At 39.7% G+C, this 14,602-nt stretch overlaps 1 protein-coding gene across 1 annotated transcript in view; it reads left to right on the top strand.

Moving 5' to 3' along the window:
* The first annotated feature begins 338 nt into the window (after positions 1 to 338).
* The window catches only part of FAM186A (family with sequence similarity 186 member A), a 162,052-nt gene continuing 147,788 nt past the window's right edge, over positions 339 to 14,602 (top strand). The window contains exon 1 of the mRNA XM_072654668.1: positions 339 to 2,179. Within this exon, the coding sequence (XP_072510769.1) occupies positions 1,991 to 2,179 (189 nt within the window). The 5' untranslated portion in view covers positions 339 to 1,990. The remainder of the gene's footprint in view (positions 2,180 to 14,602) is intronic.

Raw genomic sequence — 14,602 nt, 5'->3', positions numbered from 1 at the left:
CTAGGTAGCTCAGGGAATAGATCACGGGCCCTAGAATCAGGAGGATCTGAATTCAAATCTGGCCTCAGAAACTTGTCACACTTACTAGCTATGTGACCTTGGGCAAGTCACTTAACCCCAATTGCCTTGCCTTCCTCCCTCCATAAAAAAGGTCTATTTTACATTGTTTTATAATATACATAATTATTAGTCTAGTAGTATATGGATAAAACTTATGAATAAGTTACTATACATTTGTAAGGAAAGAAGGACTGTTTCTCTTCCTTTTGCCCTTCCCCCACAGCTCAGTTAAAGTAATCATAGGATATAATCATAAATGATGAAGTATTAATGCATTAACAAGGTATTCCTTCATAAAGCATGAACACCTCTCGGTGTTCTCGGTGAGTCATAAGGGAACTTCCTCTTGTTCAGTTTTGTGATGTGGAGCAGGAGGACAGTGATCCAGTGCTGAGGTCTTACAAGAGAAGAGGAGCGCTGGACAAGGGCACTCGGAATCCAAAACAAAGAATAGTGTTGGATTGAAATGGCTAACTGCTGGGTGAAGGTGGTAGGTATTCACCAGCTCACCTTGGAGGGACTTCTCAAGGGGTGGCCTCAAACTTGAGAGAGGTTCAGAAAACTTGGCAGATGCAGCACTTTTCATGATAAGTAGGGCTGAGAATTTGAGGGCTAACCATATAGCCAAGCTCCTGGCTTTTGGATTTAACTAGGTACTGGTCAGAGTTCCCACCCTGTCCTACTCTCCACCTGTTACAGGTGTAAAAACCATGATTCTTAGCACCATCTGTCTCATGAAATATGAAAGTATGCAGGGGGTGGGGCATGGAGGCTTACACTTGTAATACCAGCTGCTGGGGAGGCTAAACTTGTAAATTTCTTGAGTTTAGGAATTCTGAACTGCAGTTGACTGTGCATATCAAGTATCCACATTAGGTTTGGTGTTATTGTGGTAAGTCTTTGGGAACAAGGAGAAATTACCTCAGGTTGAACACAGAGGATGTCAAAACTCCTGTACTAATCAGTAGTGGATCAGCTCCTAAATTTCAGGTCTAGATAGGGAGAACCCATCTTTAAAAAAAAAGAGAAAGTATATAGGTACTCAAAACAGAAGACAGATACATTCAGAATGTGTAACAGGTTGACAATATGGAAGTGAGGGGATTTAAGAAGCCAAGAAGAAATGCAGTCAACATTTGGGGAAGAGATCAAGAAAAACATGCGTCCAAAAAAGGTTTGAAGTTATACAAAATACTTGTATGTGATTTAACTTGTGAGCCAGCATTGTTTTAGCTGTGGGCACGTGATACCCTCTGTTTTGCCCTGAATGGGCTTCCGCTCTCATTTGCTCCTTAGGTTTCTCACATGGCAAATAGTTTTATCTGGGAAGTTATGGATAGGACATTAAACATCTGTATCTGAGTCCTGGTTCTGTCATTTAATAACCAGAGCATCTTACTTCGGCAAATCACTCCATCCCTAAAATAAAGGAGTTGAACTCAGTAACCTCAATAACATCCCTTCTAGCTCTAATATTCTATGATTTTTTTAAACTGGTCTAAATGAACATATGTTGTAGCTGAGTTGAGAAGTTGTGGTGACTGAAACATATAATTCTTAAGTAAAACTTGAAGAGGAGGGAAAGAGAACCAAGAATAAGACCTGGATTATAGCAATTATGTTTTATTAAATTCTTTGAGGATGAGGCTCATGTCCATTCTTTTATATTTGCTTCCCTTTTGACCATTCCTCTCTATCCCCTCTAGCACACCACACATGAAATGCCTACTATTATTCTCTATATCTAGTAGGCACTCATTGAACACTTACTGAGTCAATGACAGTGCCACAGAAAATCCATTCCGACATCACTTGAATTGGAATTCTATGGTTAGCAACCAATCTTGTTATCAGTAGACCTCTGGGAGCAGAACAGACTCTTGCTTGCTACCTAGAGGTTCTTTCTATTGGCGTTTGTCTATATTCTATAATGAGAGAGGAAAGAATCTCCAAAATATCAAACATGCCTATCAAAGTTCATACCATGAAAGAAAGTTCAGAATCTGAAGTAGAATCTGAGAAGTCTACAGAAATAATACCTTGTAGGCTTCAAGTACCTGACTCAGTGAAGACAGTGATATGTAGACTAGAAGAATCTCAGCTAACTCGAGCCAAAGAGGTAGGTAGAGAATCAGGTTTCTGATTTAAAAAAAAAGATTTAGTTAAATGGTCTTGGAATTATTTTAATACCATTCCAAAGCTGTCTTTTGGGAACAGCAGTATTTTGAGGAGGCAAGAGAGGGAGAAGATGGACAATTTATATATGTGGGTAGATTTGTTTTCAAAGGACTCCTCTTACTTCCAGATGGCAAATTTCATCTGACTCTGTAGAATTCTAGCCAACCTCATATATATATATATAAGAACACAGGCTTCAACTTAATGTTCATTTATTTTGATAATTTGTTAATAATCAATATTAATGTCATTTTTACAGCAGTAGTTTGATGGCTCTAAGAACTCTATTCAAGGCTGGGGAATGTAAAAAATAAAGTACAAACAGTGACACTTGGAACAGTAGTAGTTCCTTCCATATTTTAGTTTTGAAAGGAGCACTATCATTATGCCAGAAATACAGAGAAATAGCCCAGAAAAGAAATAACCCAGTATTGGTTACACCAGTTAATTATACAAGTTTTGGACCTTTCCTAGGAGCTCAAGACATTCATTAAACCCCTAAATTATCCCAACCTGGGGTGAAGGATTCAAGCAGAGCTTGAGGCAGAGCTTTTTATCATCTGAGGATATCCTGGTTCTTTTGCAACTTGGAGCAGAAGGTAGACAGACTGTCCCTTCCACCCCCATATTCTTAGACCCTGATATGATTTCAGGAGAATGAGAGGACTTTTACATTAAAAAAAAACCCAAAACTTTCCTGCCTGTTGATACCTGAAATTCAGCTCTTTTCTTTTACTCAAGGCTTTGTGTCTGATCAAAAATGGAGATGACTATGAAAAAGAAAGCGTTAAGAATTATCAGTCTTTTGTAGCAGCATATATAACATTTAGCATTTAGGAATGAGCTCAAGGGGACAAAAAGGGAAGCTGAAGAACAGGGGCTGAGGATGAATTTTGCCGCTTGACTTGCCTCCAATCATTCTACTGTTAGGTTGGAAAAAAAAATTCCCCTAGGCATAGAGGAGGAAAGCAGCCATTCTATCCTTTCTAGCTACTGACTAGCTTTTCCTTTAGAACCACCAGCTTGGTGCCAGGAAAGGATCATTAGATTTGGAATCAGTGAAACCAGATTAAAGTAATAGTTCTGTTACTTTATAACCTTAGGAAAGTCAGTTCACCTCACTTGGCTTTAGCTTCATCCTCTTCCTCCTCTTCTTCTTTTTCTTCTTCATCATCATCATCAGTATCATCATGATAGCTAGGTGGCACAGTGGATAGAGCACTGGGCCTAGAGTCTGGAAGACCGGCTAGCTGGGTGACTCTGGGCAAGTCACTAAACCTCGATTTACCTCAGTTTCCTCATCTGTAAAATGGGGATAATAACAGTACCTACTTCCCAGGGTTTTTGGGAGGAACAAATGAGATAATAGTCCTAAAACATTTAGTATAGTGCCTGGCACATAGTAAATACCATTTAAATGTTAGCTGGTATTTGTAGCTAATACATATAGTTCATTGAGATATACATAGTACCTTACGTATTTTATTCAATCCTTACCACAACCTTGAGGGCTAGGTGCTAGTCTTCATTTTCTAGATGAGGGAATTGAGGGAGATTAATTGACTTGCCTAGGGTCACACAGCTAGTAAGCCTGAGACCTGCCAGAATCCCAGTTCAGAACACTATCAGTAGGCCCCACTCCCTATTTATAAAATAGGACTAGATGACCTCTAGGCTCTAGAGATCTAAATGTCTGATCCTTTACCCTGAAATATATGTACTTGGGAGAACTATTGAACTGAATTAAACTGCTAACTGAGCTACTCAAAGACCTCCAGTGACGAGCCTGCAGTAGTGAGTGACATGAGGCATTTATGTAGTATCTATTGTTTTGCATTTAACTTGATGAACTGGATCCCCTAAATTCAGGTAAGGTCAGAGGGCCATGTATTAGCACTTGGTGAGGGTGGTCAGATGGATAAATTTGTAAACTGACTAGTAGGGTCCTAGGATTCTTTTAATGGTTGTATGTATCAGAGTGGGAGGGAAAATAGACTGGATCATCTCTAAGTCTCTTTAGAGATTCTGCAGTTAATGGCCATCAGATTTGCCATGCCATCACGCAGTGTTCTACCAGCCAAATGAGAGAATAGAATGTACTGTATTTACCTCAAGGAAATGAATTGGTAATCCCCTCATGAGTTCAGCAAGGATTTATTGGCTAACAATTAGGTGCACATTTCTCAACATGTCTAAAACAGAACTCATTATCTTTTACCCCAAATCTACCCCTCCTCTAAATTTCCCTATTTCTGTTAAGGGTGTCACCATCCTTCCAGTTACTCAGGCTCATAGCTTTGGTATTGTCCTTAACTCCTCACCCTCATGCTACATATTACTCACTTGTCAAATCTTGTTTATCTCCATACCATTTCTAGCATCATTCCCCTTCTCTCCACTCATAAAGATACTACTCTAGGTTATTCTCACGTTTCTTCTTGCCTAGATTAGGATAATACTTTCCTAATTGAAAATACCTGCTTTGTGACTTCTCACTCCAATCCACTCTTCACAAAGCAGTCAGAGTGGTTTTTCTGAAGTGCAAATCTGACCATGTCGTTTCTCCCCTGGTCAACAAACACCACTGACTCCCTATTACCTGGAGAATAAAATATAAATCCCTCTTTTTGACACTTAAAACCCGAACCAACCAGGTTTTAAACCACCTTTCCAATCTTGCACATTATTTCCTTGTATGAACACTGTGGTCCAATCAAATTGACATTCTTGCTGTTCCTTATACATGACACTCCTTTCCCTTGCCTTCTAGTTATTTGTAGTATGGTAAAAAGAAGACCGAACAGAAAATTAGGAGATTAGGGAACCTTATCAGGAGATGTGATTTTCAGTCTTTTCACTATGCTATACTGACAAGGGTCATAGGATCATAAATATGGATCTGCAAAGGGACCTTAAAGGTCACCATGTCCATCTCTTTCATTTCACCAGTGAGCATACTGAGGCTCCAAAAGATTGTCCCAAAGTTACAGAGCTAGTAAGTAAAAGAGCTTGGATTTCAACTCATGCCCCCTGCCTCCAAATTGAATATGCTTCTCACTGTACCACACTGCCTTTCCATTAACTTCCCTTTCTTTTCCCAGTCCTGAGTTCCCTAAACCTTAGTGCTTTCTTATGCTTCCTTTTCTAAACTTCCCCATGGAACTCTTCTGTTCCTTCCTCTCTCTTTATGACTTTAAAATCTAACCCTCACCTGTAAACCTTAGTTTCAATTGCCAGATGGATCTTCCTCTCTCCTGTCTGCTTCTGTCTTCCTCTTTCTCCTGTGAGTTCATCAATAGAAGAAATTCCCCCTACCAGTGCAGGTTGGCCATTGTCTTACAACAGTGTTAAAGAGACCTGTTGTACATTACCATGGTATATCCTGTCACCATCTCAAACTCAACCTGTTAAAAACTTGAGCTCAATTATCTTTTTCCTCAAAGCAGATTCTCATTCTTGACTACTCTGTTTTTAATATAATCTTCCAGCCCAAGTGCTAACCCCTCTAGAATAAATACAAATTTCTTTTTTTGGTATTTAAAGATACTTCACAGTCAAGTGCCAGACCACCTTTCCAAACTTATTTTTTATTATTCCTCCTCAAAAACTATAGGTTCTAACCAGAGTAACATATTGCTTTTTCCTGTATGCAAGGATGTATCCATCCCTTTCTTCCTCACCTTTGCATAAGCTGTCTCTTTCCTTTAAGATTCTCCCCTTCCTCATTTTCTATCTCTTGAAACTCCTATAGTTCCCTTCAAATATCAGTTCATACAGTACCTCCTTTGTGACTTTTCCTCTTGCTACCTACTTGTTGTCACATGACTATTTTCTCCCATCACTTTAAAGCCCTTGTATCTGTAGCAGGTTTTTGGAGATCAGTGTCTGCTGGCATATAGACCTTTCTCACTGTTTGCCTACTGAAGCCCCTGGGGGTCACTAGATCATGACAGATCAGATGGTCCTCTCTCAGGACTGTGGGAGAAGGAAGGAGTAAAATCTCATGAGAGGTGGGAGATGGACATGTAAGGGGGTGGTTGTCAGGAGATCTAGGATCGGGGGTTGTGTTGCTACCTTGAAAGAGAAAAGGATTGCAGCCAAAATAATGCAAGAGGCCAGAGGACTGCACTGGCCCTTGCCACTGCCTCCATGCTCATGCAACTTCAATACCAATGCCATATCTAGTACCTCAGTAGCTTCAACCATGGTGTGGCTGGAAGAGAGAGGGAGAGGATGGGAGATAAGCCATTCTGGAAGACCACCCAGTGCTGCAAACACTGCTGTTCCTGCTGCCCTAACTGGGAGCAAGAAATTGAAAAAGGCAGGAAAGAGAAGAGAAGAAGCATTTTTAATGACCTGCTCTGTTCTAGGCACTGTGCTAAGTGCTTCACAAATAATACCTTATTAGACATACAATCCTGTAAGATAGCCACTGTTAATATCCCTTTTTTACAGTGGAGGAGACTTGAGGCAGGGAGTGAGCAGGTGAGTCACTTGCTTCAGGTCACATAATGTAGTGTGTGAGGCCAGATTTGAGCTTAGGTCTTCCTGATTCTAGCCTCAGCACTCTGTATCAAAAGATAGTAACTAGACTATATGGAAATCACAAAGACTAGATGCAGACTGACTTTAATTATCTTTGGTACTGAGAATAAAATTGGTGACATTACTCCTTTCTTATTTCTTGTATCACTTTGGCTCTAGTGCTTTACCTATATCCCCAATATCATATATATGTACGCACACAATCAATGAATACAAATTGTCCGGGACATGGAGTGAACCACGTGAGAGGTGATGTAGGATCCTCATGCAACTTCTCTTTTCATTTAAAAGAACATCCTATCTCCTCCCAAAGGAAGGAGTAAGAGTGTTGACTAAGGAGAAACTTAAACCCATGAAGGCCACTGAAGGAAACAGCTCTGGAATCTTAGTGTTACCTTCATGAGAATGGGGACCAAAGAGAGAAATTAGCTAGTTCTCAGCCCCAACCACACACACACACACACACACACACACACACACACACACACATTTGGATGTACATATATATGTATATTTGTGTACAATATAATATGCACGTAGTATATATACATATATGTACACATGCAATATATAGTATTACACATGTAGGTATGTGGGCGTGTATTATATACATGTATATTACACATATGTGTTTATTAATTATGTACATGTTTTTCTCCACTAGTAGAATATAAACTTGAAGGCAGGGACCATTTTTTTTCTTTTTTATCTTTGTATCCCTATGCCTAGTACAATTTCTTAGTAGGCCCTTAAGAAATACTTGTTGAATTGAGTCAGACCTCCCCAAACCCCTTTTCTTTATCCCTATTACTTATACTTATTGCCCTAGGTCTCTTGCCTTGCATCTTCTCTAATTTTCTCTCATTTCTATCATTCTAAGAATCATTAATTAGCCCCTTACTTTGTACTCTGCATAGTGAGTAAATTTTTATTGTGATTACAACCTTCTTAAATCCTCAAGTTTTATCTTATCTTCTTATTTTAACTAAAACCTGATTTTTCCCTAGACCAGTATATCTCAACCTGTGAACCATGGCTCAATTTATGAACTGTGGGGTTATTTCAAGGGCCTGAGATTTCATGTAGACACCAAGCATGACTTTTGAGTATGATTTCATTCCAAACAAAATATTTATGTCAATGTTGTGATTAAGAAATACAAATTCATTCTATAAGGTCACTGAATTCATAGTAGCTTTTTTGTGAATGTATGTATTCTCAATGATTAATCTGACTCCTATGAACTTTTTAGATTTTAACAGGAGTTCAATGGATAAAGTGCCAGGCCTGGAGTCAGAAAGACTCTTGAGTTCAAATTTGACCTCAGACACTAGCTGTGTGACCCTGGGCAAGTCACTTAAACCTGTTTGCCTCAGTTTCATTATCTATAAATGAACTAGAGAAGGAAATGGCAAACCACTCCAGTCTTTGCCAGGAAAACCCCAAATAGGGTCATGAAGAATTGGATACAACTGAGAAATGACTGAACAGTTACTTCATACTTTAAAAGGTTTGGAATCATTGCCTTATACTATACCACTTTTCCTGAAGCTCATTCTAATTTGGGCAACATGCCTTAATCTCTGGAAATCACAAGAAGAGTGATGGACCTATTGCCAATTCCAGATCATTTTCCCACTATCCTTTCTGAAAATCTTTTTTTTCCCCCTTCAATGCCTGACACCTGCTCTCACCAACTTCTTCATATTCTTATTGCCACCGTCTATAATTTTGCGGTGGAAAGAGAATTGGAACTGATTGAAGAAGCTAGGTGGCACCACAGTGCACAGATCACTAGACCTGGAATCAGGAAGACTCAAGTTCAAATCCAGCCTTAGACTCTTACTAGCTGTGTAACCCCTGGACAATTGATGTAACTTCTGATTTCCTCAATTTCTATAAAATGTAAAAACAAAACTGTAAAATGGATATAATTACAGCATTTGCCTTAAAAGTCGTAACTTCAGAGGACTGATAATGAAGCATGCATGACTCCTACTTCTTGGTGATGGACCATAGGTGTTGAACAAGGCATATACTTGAAGTATGGACAATGTGTTGATTGCTTTGTAAAAAGACAAGGGGTGTGTGTGTGTGTGTGTGTGTGTGTGTGTGTGTGTATGTGTGTGTGTGTGTGTGAAATCTAGTTGGGAAGTACTAGTATACTAAGAAAGTATTAATTTTTAAATTAACTTTAAATTTTAAATTTAAAAATTTAAACATTTCTTAAATTCAAAAAATTAAGTGTCTTAGAATAGAAAAACAAAATACTATTTATTTGCTTAGGGGGCACTAGATGGCACAGTAGATTGAACCCTGGGTCTGGAGTCAAGAAGACCTGAATTAAAATTCAACCTTATTCACTTACTAGCTAGGTGACCCTGGGCAAGTCACTTCACCTTTGTCTGCCTCAGTTTCCTCATCTGTAAAATGAGGATAATAACAGCACCTACCTACCAGGATTTTTGTGAGAAAAAAGTATGCTTCAATCTGTATTCAGAATCCATAGTTCTCTCTCTGGATGTGGATAGCATTTTCTACCCTGAGTCTTTTGGAATTGTCTCATTGCACTGCTGAGAAAAGTTAAGGTGGTATGATCCAAGGAGAGGTGTTTACTCCTCTCCTGGTCCGTCCTCTGGTCTGTGAGTGACCACCACCACTCTTTTCTTCTGGAATTGTAAAGAGGTTCCCCCCTCCACTGCTGCCACAAGTTCTGCTGTGTTAGTGCTCCTCCTTGCGCTAGGACTGGCATCCATGACTGTGACCCACATCCATGTATGGGCAAAGCAGTAGAGTCCTGCCTCAATGCTAGTAAACAAGCCTCTGCAATATCCTTCTTACCAGTTGTTCAACCTTGTTACTGTCTGTGTGTTCAGAGGTCCAGAAGCAGCCACTGCCCTGACTGCTGCTGCTTTAGTTACTCCCAAGGCCTTCTCCTGGTTTGCCAGGACTCTACTGGCATGGCCTGCGCTGGGCTGTGCTCCACTCTCACCTAAGTGTGACAAGACCTTTCCTGCTCACTTTCTAAGTTGTTTTTGGCAAGTGTGGGCTGAGAAGTCTGGCAACTGCCACTGCTGCCAGTGATTCAGTCTCCCCAAGGCCTGGTCCTAGTTTGCTGGAGCCTGATCTTCACAGGTGTGGCCTGTGCTGGACTGGCCTGTGTTGGACTGCTCTCTTCCTTCACCTTGGTACAACGGACCTTTTCTGCTGACCTTCAAAGTTGTCTTGGCTGGAAATTTGTTTCATTCTGTCTTTTTGTGAGTTCTTCAGCTCTAGAATTTTTGTAGAATCATTTTTAAAAGGTATTTTGAGGGGCTTGGGAGAGGAGAGCACAGGTGAGTCCCTGCCTTTACTCAGTCATCTTGGCTGGCTCCCCCGCCCCCCCCCCCCCCCTTCTTAGAAACTTTAGTGGCTTTGCTATTGCCTCAAAATGAAATTGAAATACAAATTCCTCAGACTGACACAGAGTCATAATTAGGAAATGGAGTATCTGGGGCCAAATTCTCAGCTTGGAAGGGGAGATATTGGCCCCAGTGGATCCAGTTCAAATGCAAATATAGTAGCTTGTCCCCTCCCCCCAAACTCCATACATAAGCTAATGATCCCATTTTCTCTCTGATAATAACCCAACCACCTTGGGGCCGGGAGGGGGGGGTTTGGATCAGAAAACCAGATAGCACTGGAAAGGAACAGTACCCCTGGGTTGCAGTGGGGAGGAAGTTATTCTCCCACCCAGAGTGGGAAGCTAACCCTGCCCCAGAATTTTTTGCACCTGGGCAAAGCCCTGGTTATATGACTTTGACTTAGTGTTTTAATCCATTCCCAATCTGACTCCAGAATATGTTTACTCCCAGTTTCATACACTTTATGTTCCAGCCAAACTAATCTATTGACTAGTCACTAAACTTGGAATTCTATTTTTGTGTAAAGATCTTTATACAAGCTGTCTTCCATGCTCTTCCATTCTCTTCAAATTAAGAACCAGCATTTGTATACTGCTTTTATATACCCTAATCTCATTTGATCCTCCTTATGGTCCTGTGAGAGGATGCTGTTATTTTTTCCATGTTATGGATGAGAAAACTGAGGCAGAGAAGTTATGATTTTCCTAGGATCATACAGATAGTAAGTGGGTGAGGAAGGATTCAGACTTGGGCTAACAGTATTCACAGTGCCACTTAGTGGCCTGTGAGGGAAATAGCGTGTGGGTGTCTTGCTCATAAACTATTTCTTAATACCCCTTAGTGTTTAGTTCCTAGTGCTCTTATGCACCCTCACCTGTGCACTTCCCTTTAACAAACTGTCAGCCAATAAGCAATTATTAAGTGCATACTATGTGCCAGCCACCATGCTAAATTCTGGGTCTACAAAGAAAGGCGAAAACAGTCACTGCCTTCAAAATACTCACAATTAGTCTCTCCCCTTCCTCCCCTTCCCTGTCTCTTCCCCTCTCTCTACTGCCTCTCCTTCTCTGTGTCTGTCTCCTTCTCTTTCACTCAGTGACCCTCTCCATCTCTGACTCTGTTCCTCTACTTGTGTCTGTGTGTCTCTTGCTCTCTTAAGTGTTAACAAAGGATTTCTGGGGTGATATAAAAATAATAATTTTAATTCAGAGGCAGCAGTGGAATGATGGGGGGAATTTCTTTGCCAAACTAGAAGCTGCCAGAATGCAAGTCTTACAGCAGAGACTCTGGAATCCAAGGAAAGTATTTCTGAGCAAAAGTGAGTTTCTGGACCAAGCAAGACACCAAGTCATGGTCTGAAGGAGCTAATCTGAAACTTGCTCTTTGTAAATCCTGTGAATCATGTGGACTGTGTCTGAGGTCGTCTGAGGAGTGGGAAAGACTATCAGTTGACCGTAAATACTTTCCCTGTTTGTGTATGTGTGTGTATATCTATGTATGTGTTTATGTGCATATGTAGTACATGTATATGTATGTTGTATATGTGTATATGTTTTTATGAATATATGTATGCTAGTGTGTATGTGTTCCCAAACTTCAAGGATTGTGTAGATATCTGAGAAGGTGGGAGACTTGTCAGAGAGATAAAGACAGTTGTCTTGACTGAATCCTAGGTGTGGTACTCAAAAAAAGAAAAGAGTTCAATAAAGCCTGTTCTATGTTCAAAGTATTGTTTTTTAAAAATTCATTTTATTTTAATTATTTATTTTATTTCCAACCCACTTCACCACTCTACCCTACCTCATCACTGAATAAAGAAAACCTGCATAGTCAAACAAATCAAATTCCTGCGTTGTCCATGTAGAAAAACACATCTCTCTCATCTTAAGTCTGTCACTTCTCTGATAAGAGGTGGGTAGCATAGGCTTGGTCTTCAGTCCTCTGCCATCGTGGTCGATTATTGCATTAATCAGAGTTCTCAAGTCTTTCAAAGTTGTTTTTCTTTATAATATTATTGTACAATTTTTTTTCCTGGTACTATTCACTTCATACTACATCAGTTCATATAGGTTTTTGCCATTGTTTTCTGAAACCAGTATCATTGGATTGACGAGTATGCGGTGGGAGTAAGGTGTAAGAAGAGTGGAAAGGGGAGGGAGCATTAGTTAAGAAGGGTTTTGAACACCAGGGGATTTTGTATTTGATCCTGGAGGTGATAGGGAACCGTTGGATTTTATTAAGTGTGGAGGTGATAACAACTAATAAACTTATCATAGTCAAGGATATAAAAGATTCTCTGTCTTGAATTGCCAGTCTTTCATTACATTCTAAATATTTAATAGTCCTTTTGTTTTAATTTCTTTTAAGTGTTGCTCTAAATAAATTGTTATATACTTACTGCTTCCATTTTGCAGGAAAGGGATGATGCCTTTGGTGGGTGGAGGCACCCCAGATTGTATGTTCTGAGAGAAATTGTTCAGACAGGTTCATATTTAAATACATCAATTTTTAAAATCCTTGTCATGTTTCATAATATAACTGACATTTTAAAGCATCGGAGTCAATTTTCTAATTATTATTATGGTCTATATTTTTCAAATTCATAAAGGATTTTCTCTTCTTACACACATTCTTGAAAAAACTGCTGTTGTCTTTTCTCTCAGTTTAAAAATCTGACATTTCTGCCTCCCCTTTCTCACAGACCTGTTGAGTAAACATTCTTGTAAACAGAAATAGAGTTGAAAACTCACAAACTGAGACTTTCCAATGTACTTTTATACTTTTGCTCAACTTAAGCTAACCCATAATACTCTTGGGAATGCACATTTAAGCAACTATGAGATTTAACATAAAGAGTTTCTTCAGGAGAAGTTTGCCCCACCCTAGACCACAAAAGACCGCAGGTTCTCGACTATAAATTACACCTCAACACAGTTGAACAGTAATTGCTTTTGTGCCCCGCAGATTCCATCCATTCCAATCACAGTGGGTACTTTTGAGGGAAAAGGAGCAAGAGCAGGGAGGAAAGCAGGGAGAAAATACATTCTGGTCTGGGTGCATTTTTGCACAAAACCTCCACTTTAAAGCAGAGTAGATCCTAAAAAACTGAACTAGGAAATTCAGCACATAAAGCAATCAAAAGTCATTTTCATCACATTTGGAAACCCACATTAAAAAAAATTCATGTTGTCTCATTTAGAGTTACATATTTAGTCCCTTTTTATTTTTCAATACAACATATTTTGAGAAAAGGAGGTAGAGAAAATCCCCTTTTTCTTACTTTTTGTCCCTTCTCTCAATTGGTTAGAAAGGGAGTGTAAGAAAACTGCTGCAGGTGTCCAACCACTTAAATTCAGAGAAGTTTTCTTATTAGAAAGAAAAAAAAAAACCACTTTAATTGTGCCCATACCAATTAGGGGCTATCTCAGCATTCTCACTAAACGAAACAAGTCTAGGTCCCTTTATATGCAAAAAGTTCAGAGTATAAATCAAAGATCTTAAATACCTAGAACTTTGATAGCATCCCTTTTCCTACATAACAAAGATCAGATGACTAACTCTGAAAACTTCTATCCTAAGATTTTGGTTTCAGGATTGCTGGGAGAAATATCAACAGTTTTAGACATGCAGATGATACCATTCTGATGGCAGAAAATGAAGACTTAAGAAGCCTTAATGAGGGTGAAAGGGGAGGGTGTAAAAGCTGGCTTGAAGCTTAACATAAAAAAAACCCTGAGATCTTGGCAACTGGTCCTGTCACTTCCTGACAAGTAGAGGGAGAAGAAATGGAAGCAGTGTCAGATTTTATTCTTGGGCTCAAAGATCACTGCAGATGATAACTACAGCCATGTAATTAAAAGACAAATGTTCTTTGGAAAGAAAGTTATGGCAAATCTGGATAGCATACTAAAAAGCAGAGACATCACCTTGCTGACAAAGGTTCATATAGTCAAGGCCATGGTTTTTTCCATTAGCAATATGTGGCTGTGAGAGTTGGGCTTAAGGAAAACTGAACACTGCAGAATCAGCCTTCTGAATTGTGAAGCAGGAGAAGACTTTTAAGATTCCCTTGGAGAGCAAGGAAGTCAAATCAGTCAAATCAGTTCAGGGAGAGGATTCTGAGAAGATGGCAGAGAAGGTCAGAAAGCTATCAGCTCTCCAAATTTCTTCACACATACACACACACACACACACACACACACACACACACACACAGAGAACATCAACTCAGAGTGAATGGAGAGCAACAGAAGTAAACAGGAGTAGGGGTAAAGCAGTCGTCCTAAGACAACTTGAAAAGACCCCAGGAAAGACTTGGCATCCAGGTACAGAGATTTAGCCTGAGTGAAGGGCAAACACCTCCAGGGTGACTCTGCAGAATCAACAAACAACATCTGGAGTTGGGAAGCAGCTTC

The sequence above is a fragment of the Notamacropus eugenii genome, chromosome 3, assembly GCF_028372415.1.
Source record: "Notamacropus eugenii isolate mMacEug1 chromosome 3, mMacEug1.pri_v2, whole genome shotgun sequence".
NCBI classification, from domain to species: domain Eukaryota; kingdom Metazoa; phylum Chordata; class Mammalia; order Diprotodontia; family Macropodidae; genus Notamacropus; species Notamacropus eugenii.
Note: the sequence above shows the minus strand (reverse complement) of the source record. Positions and strands in the feature narration are given on the sequence as shown.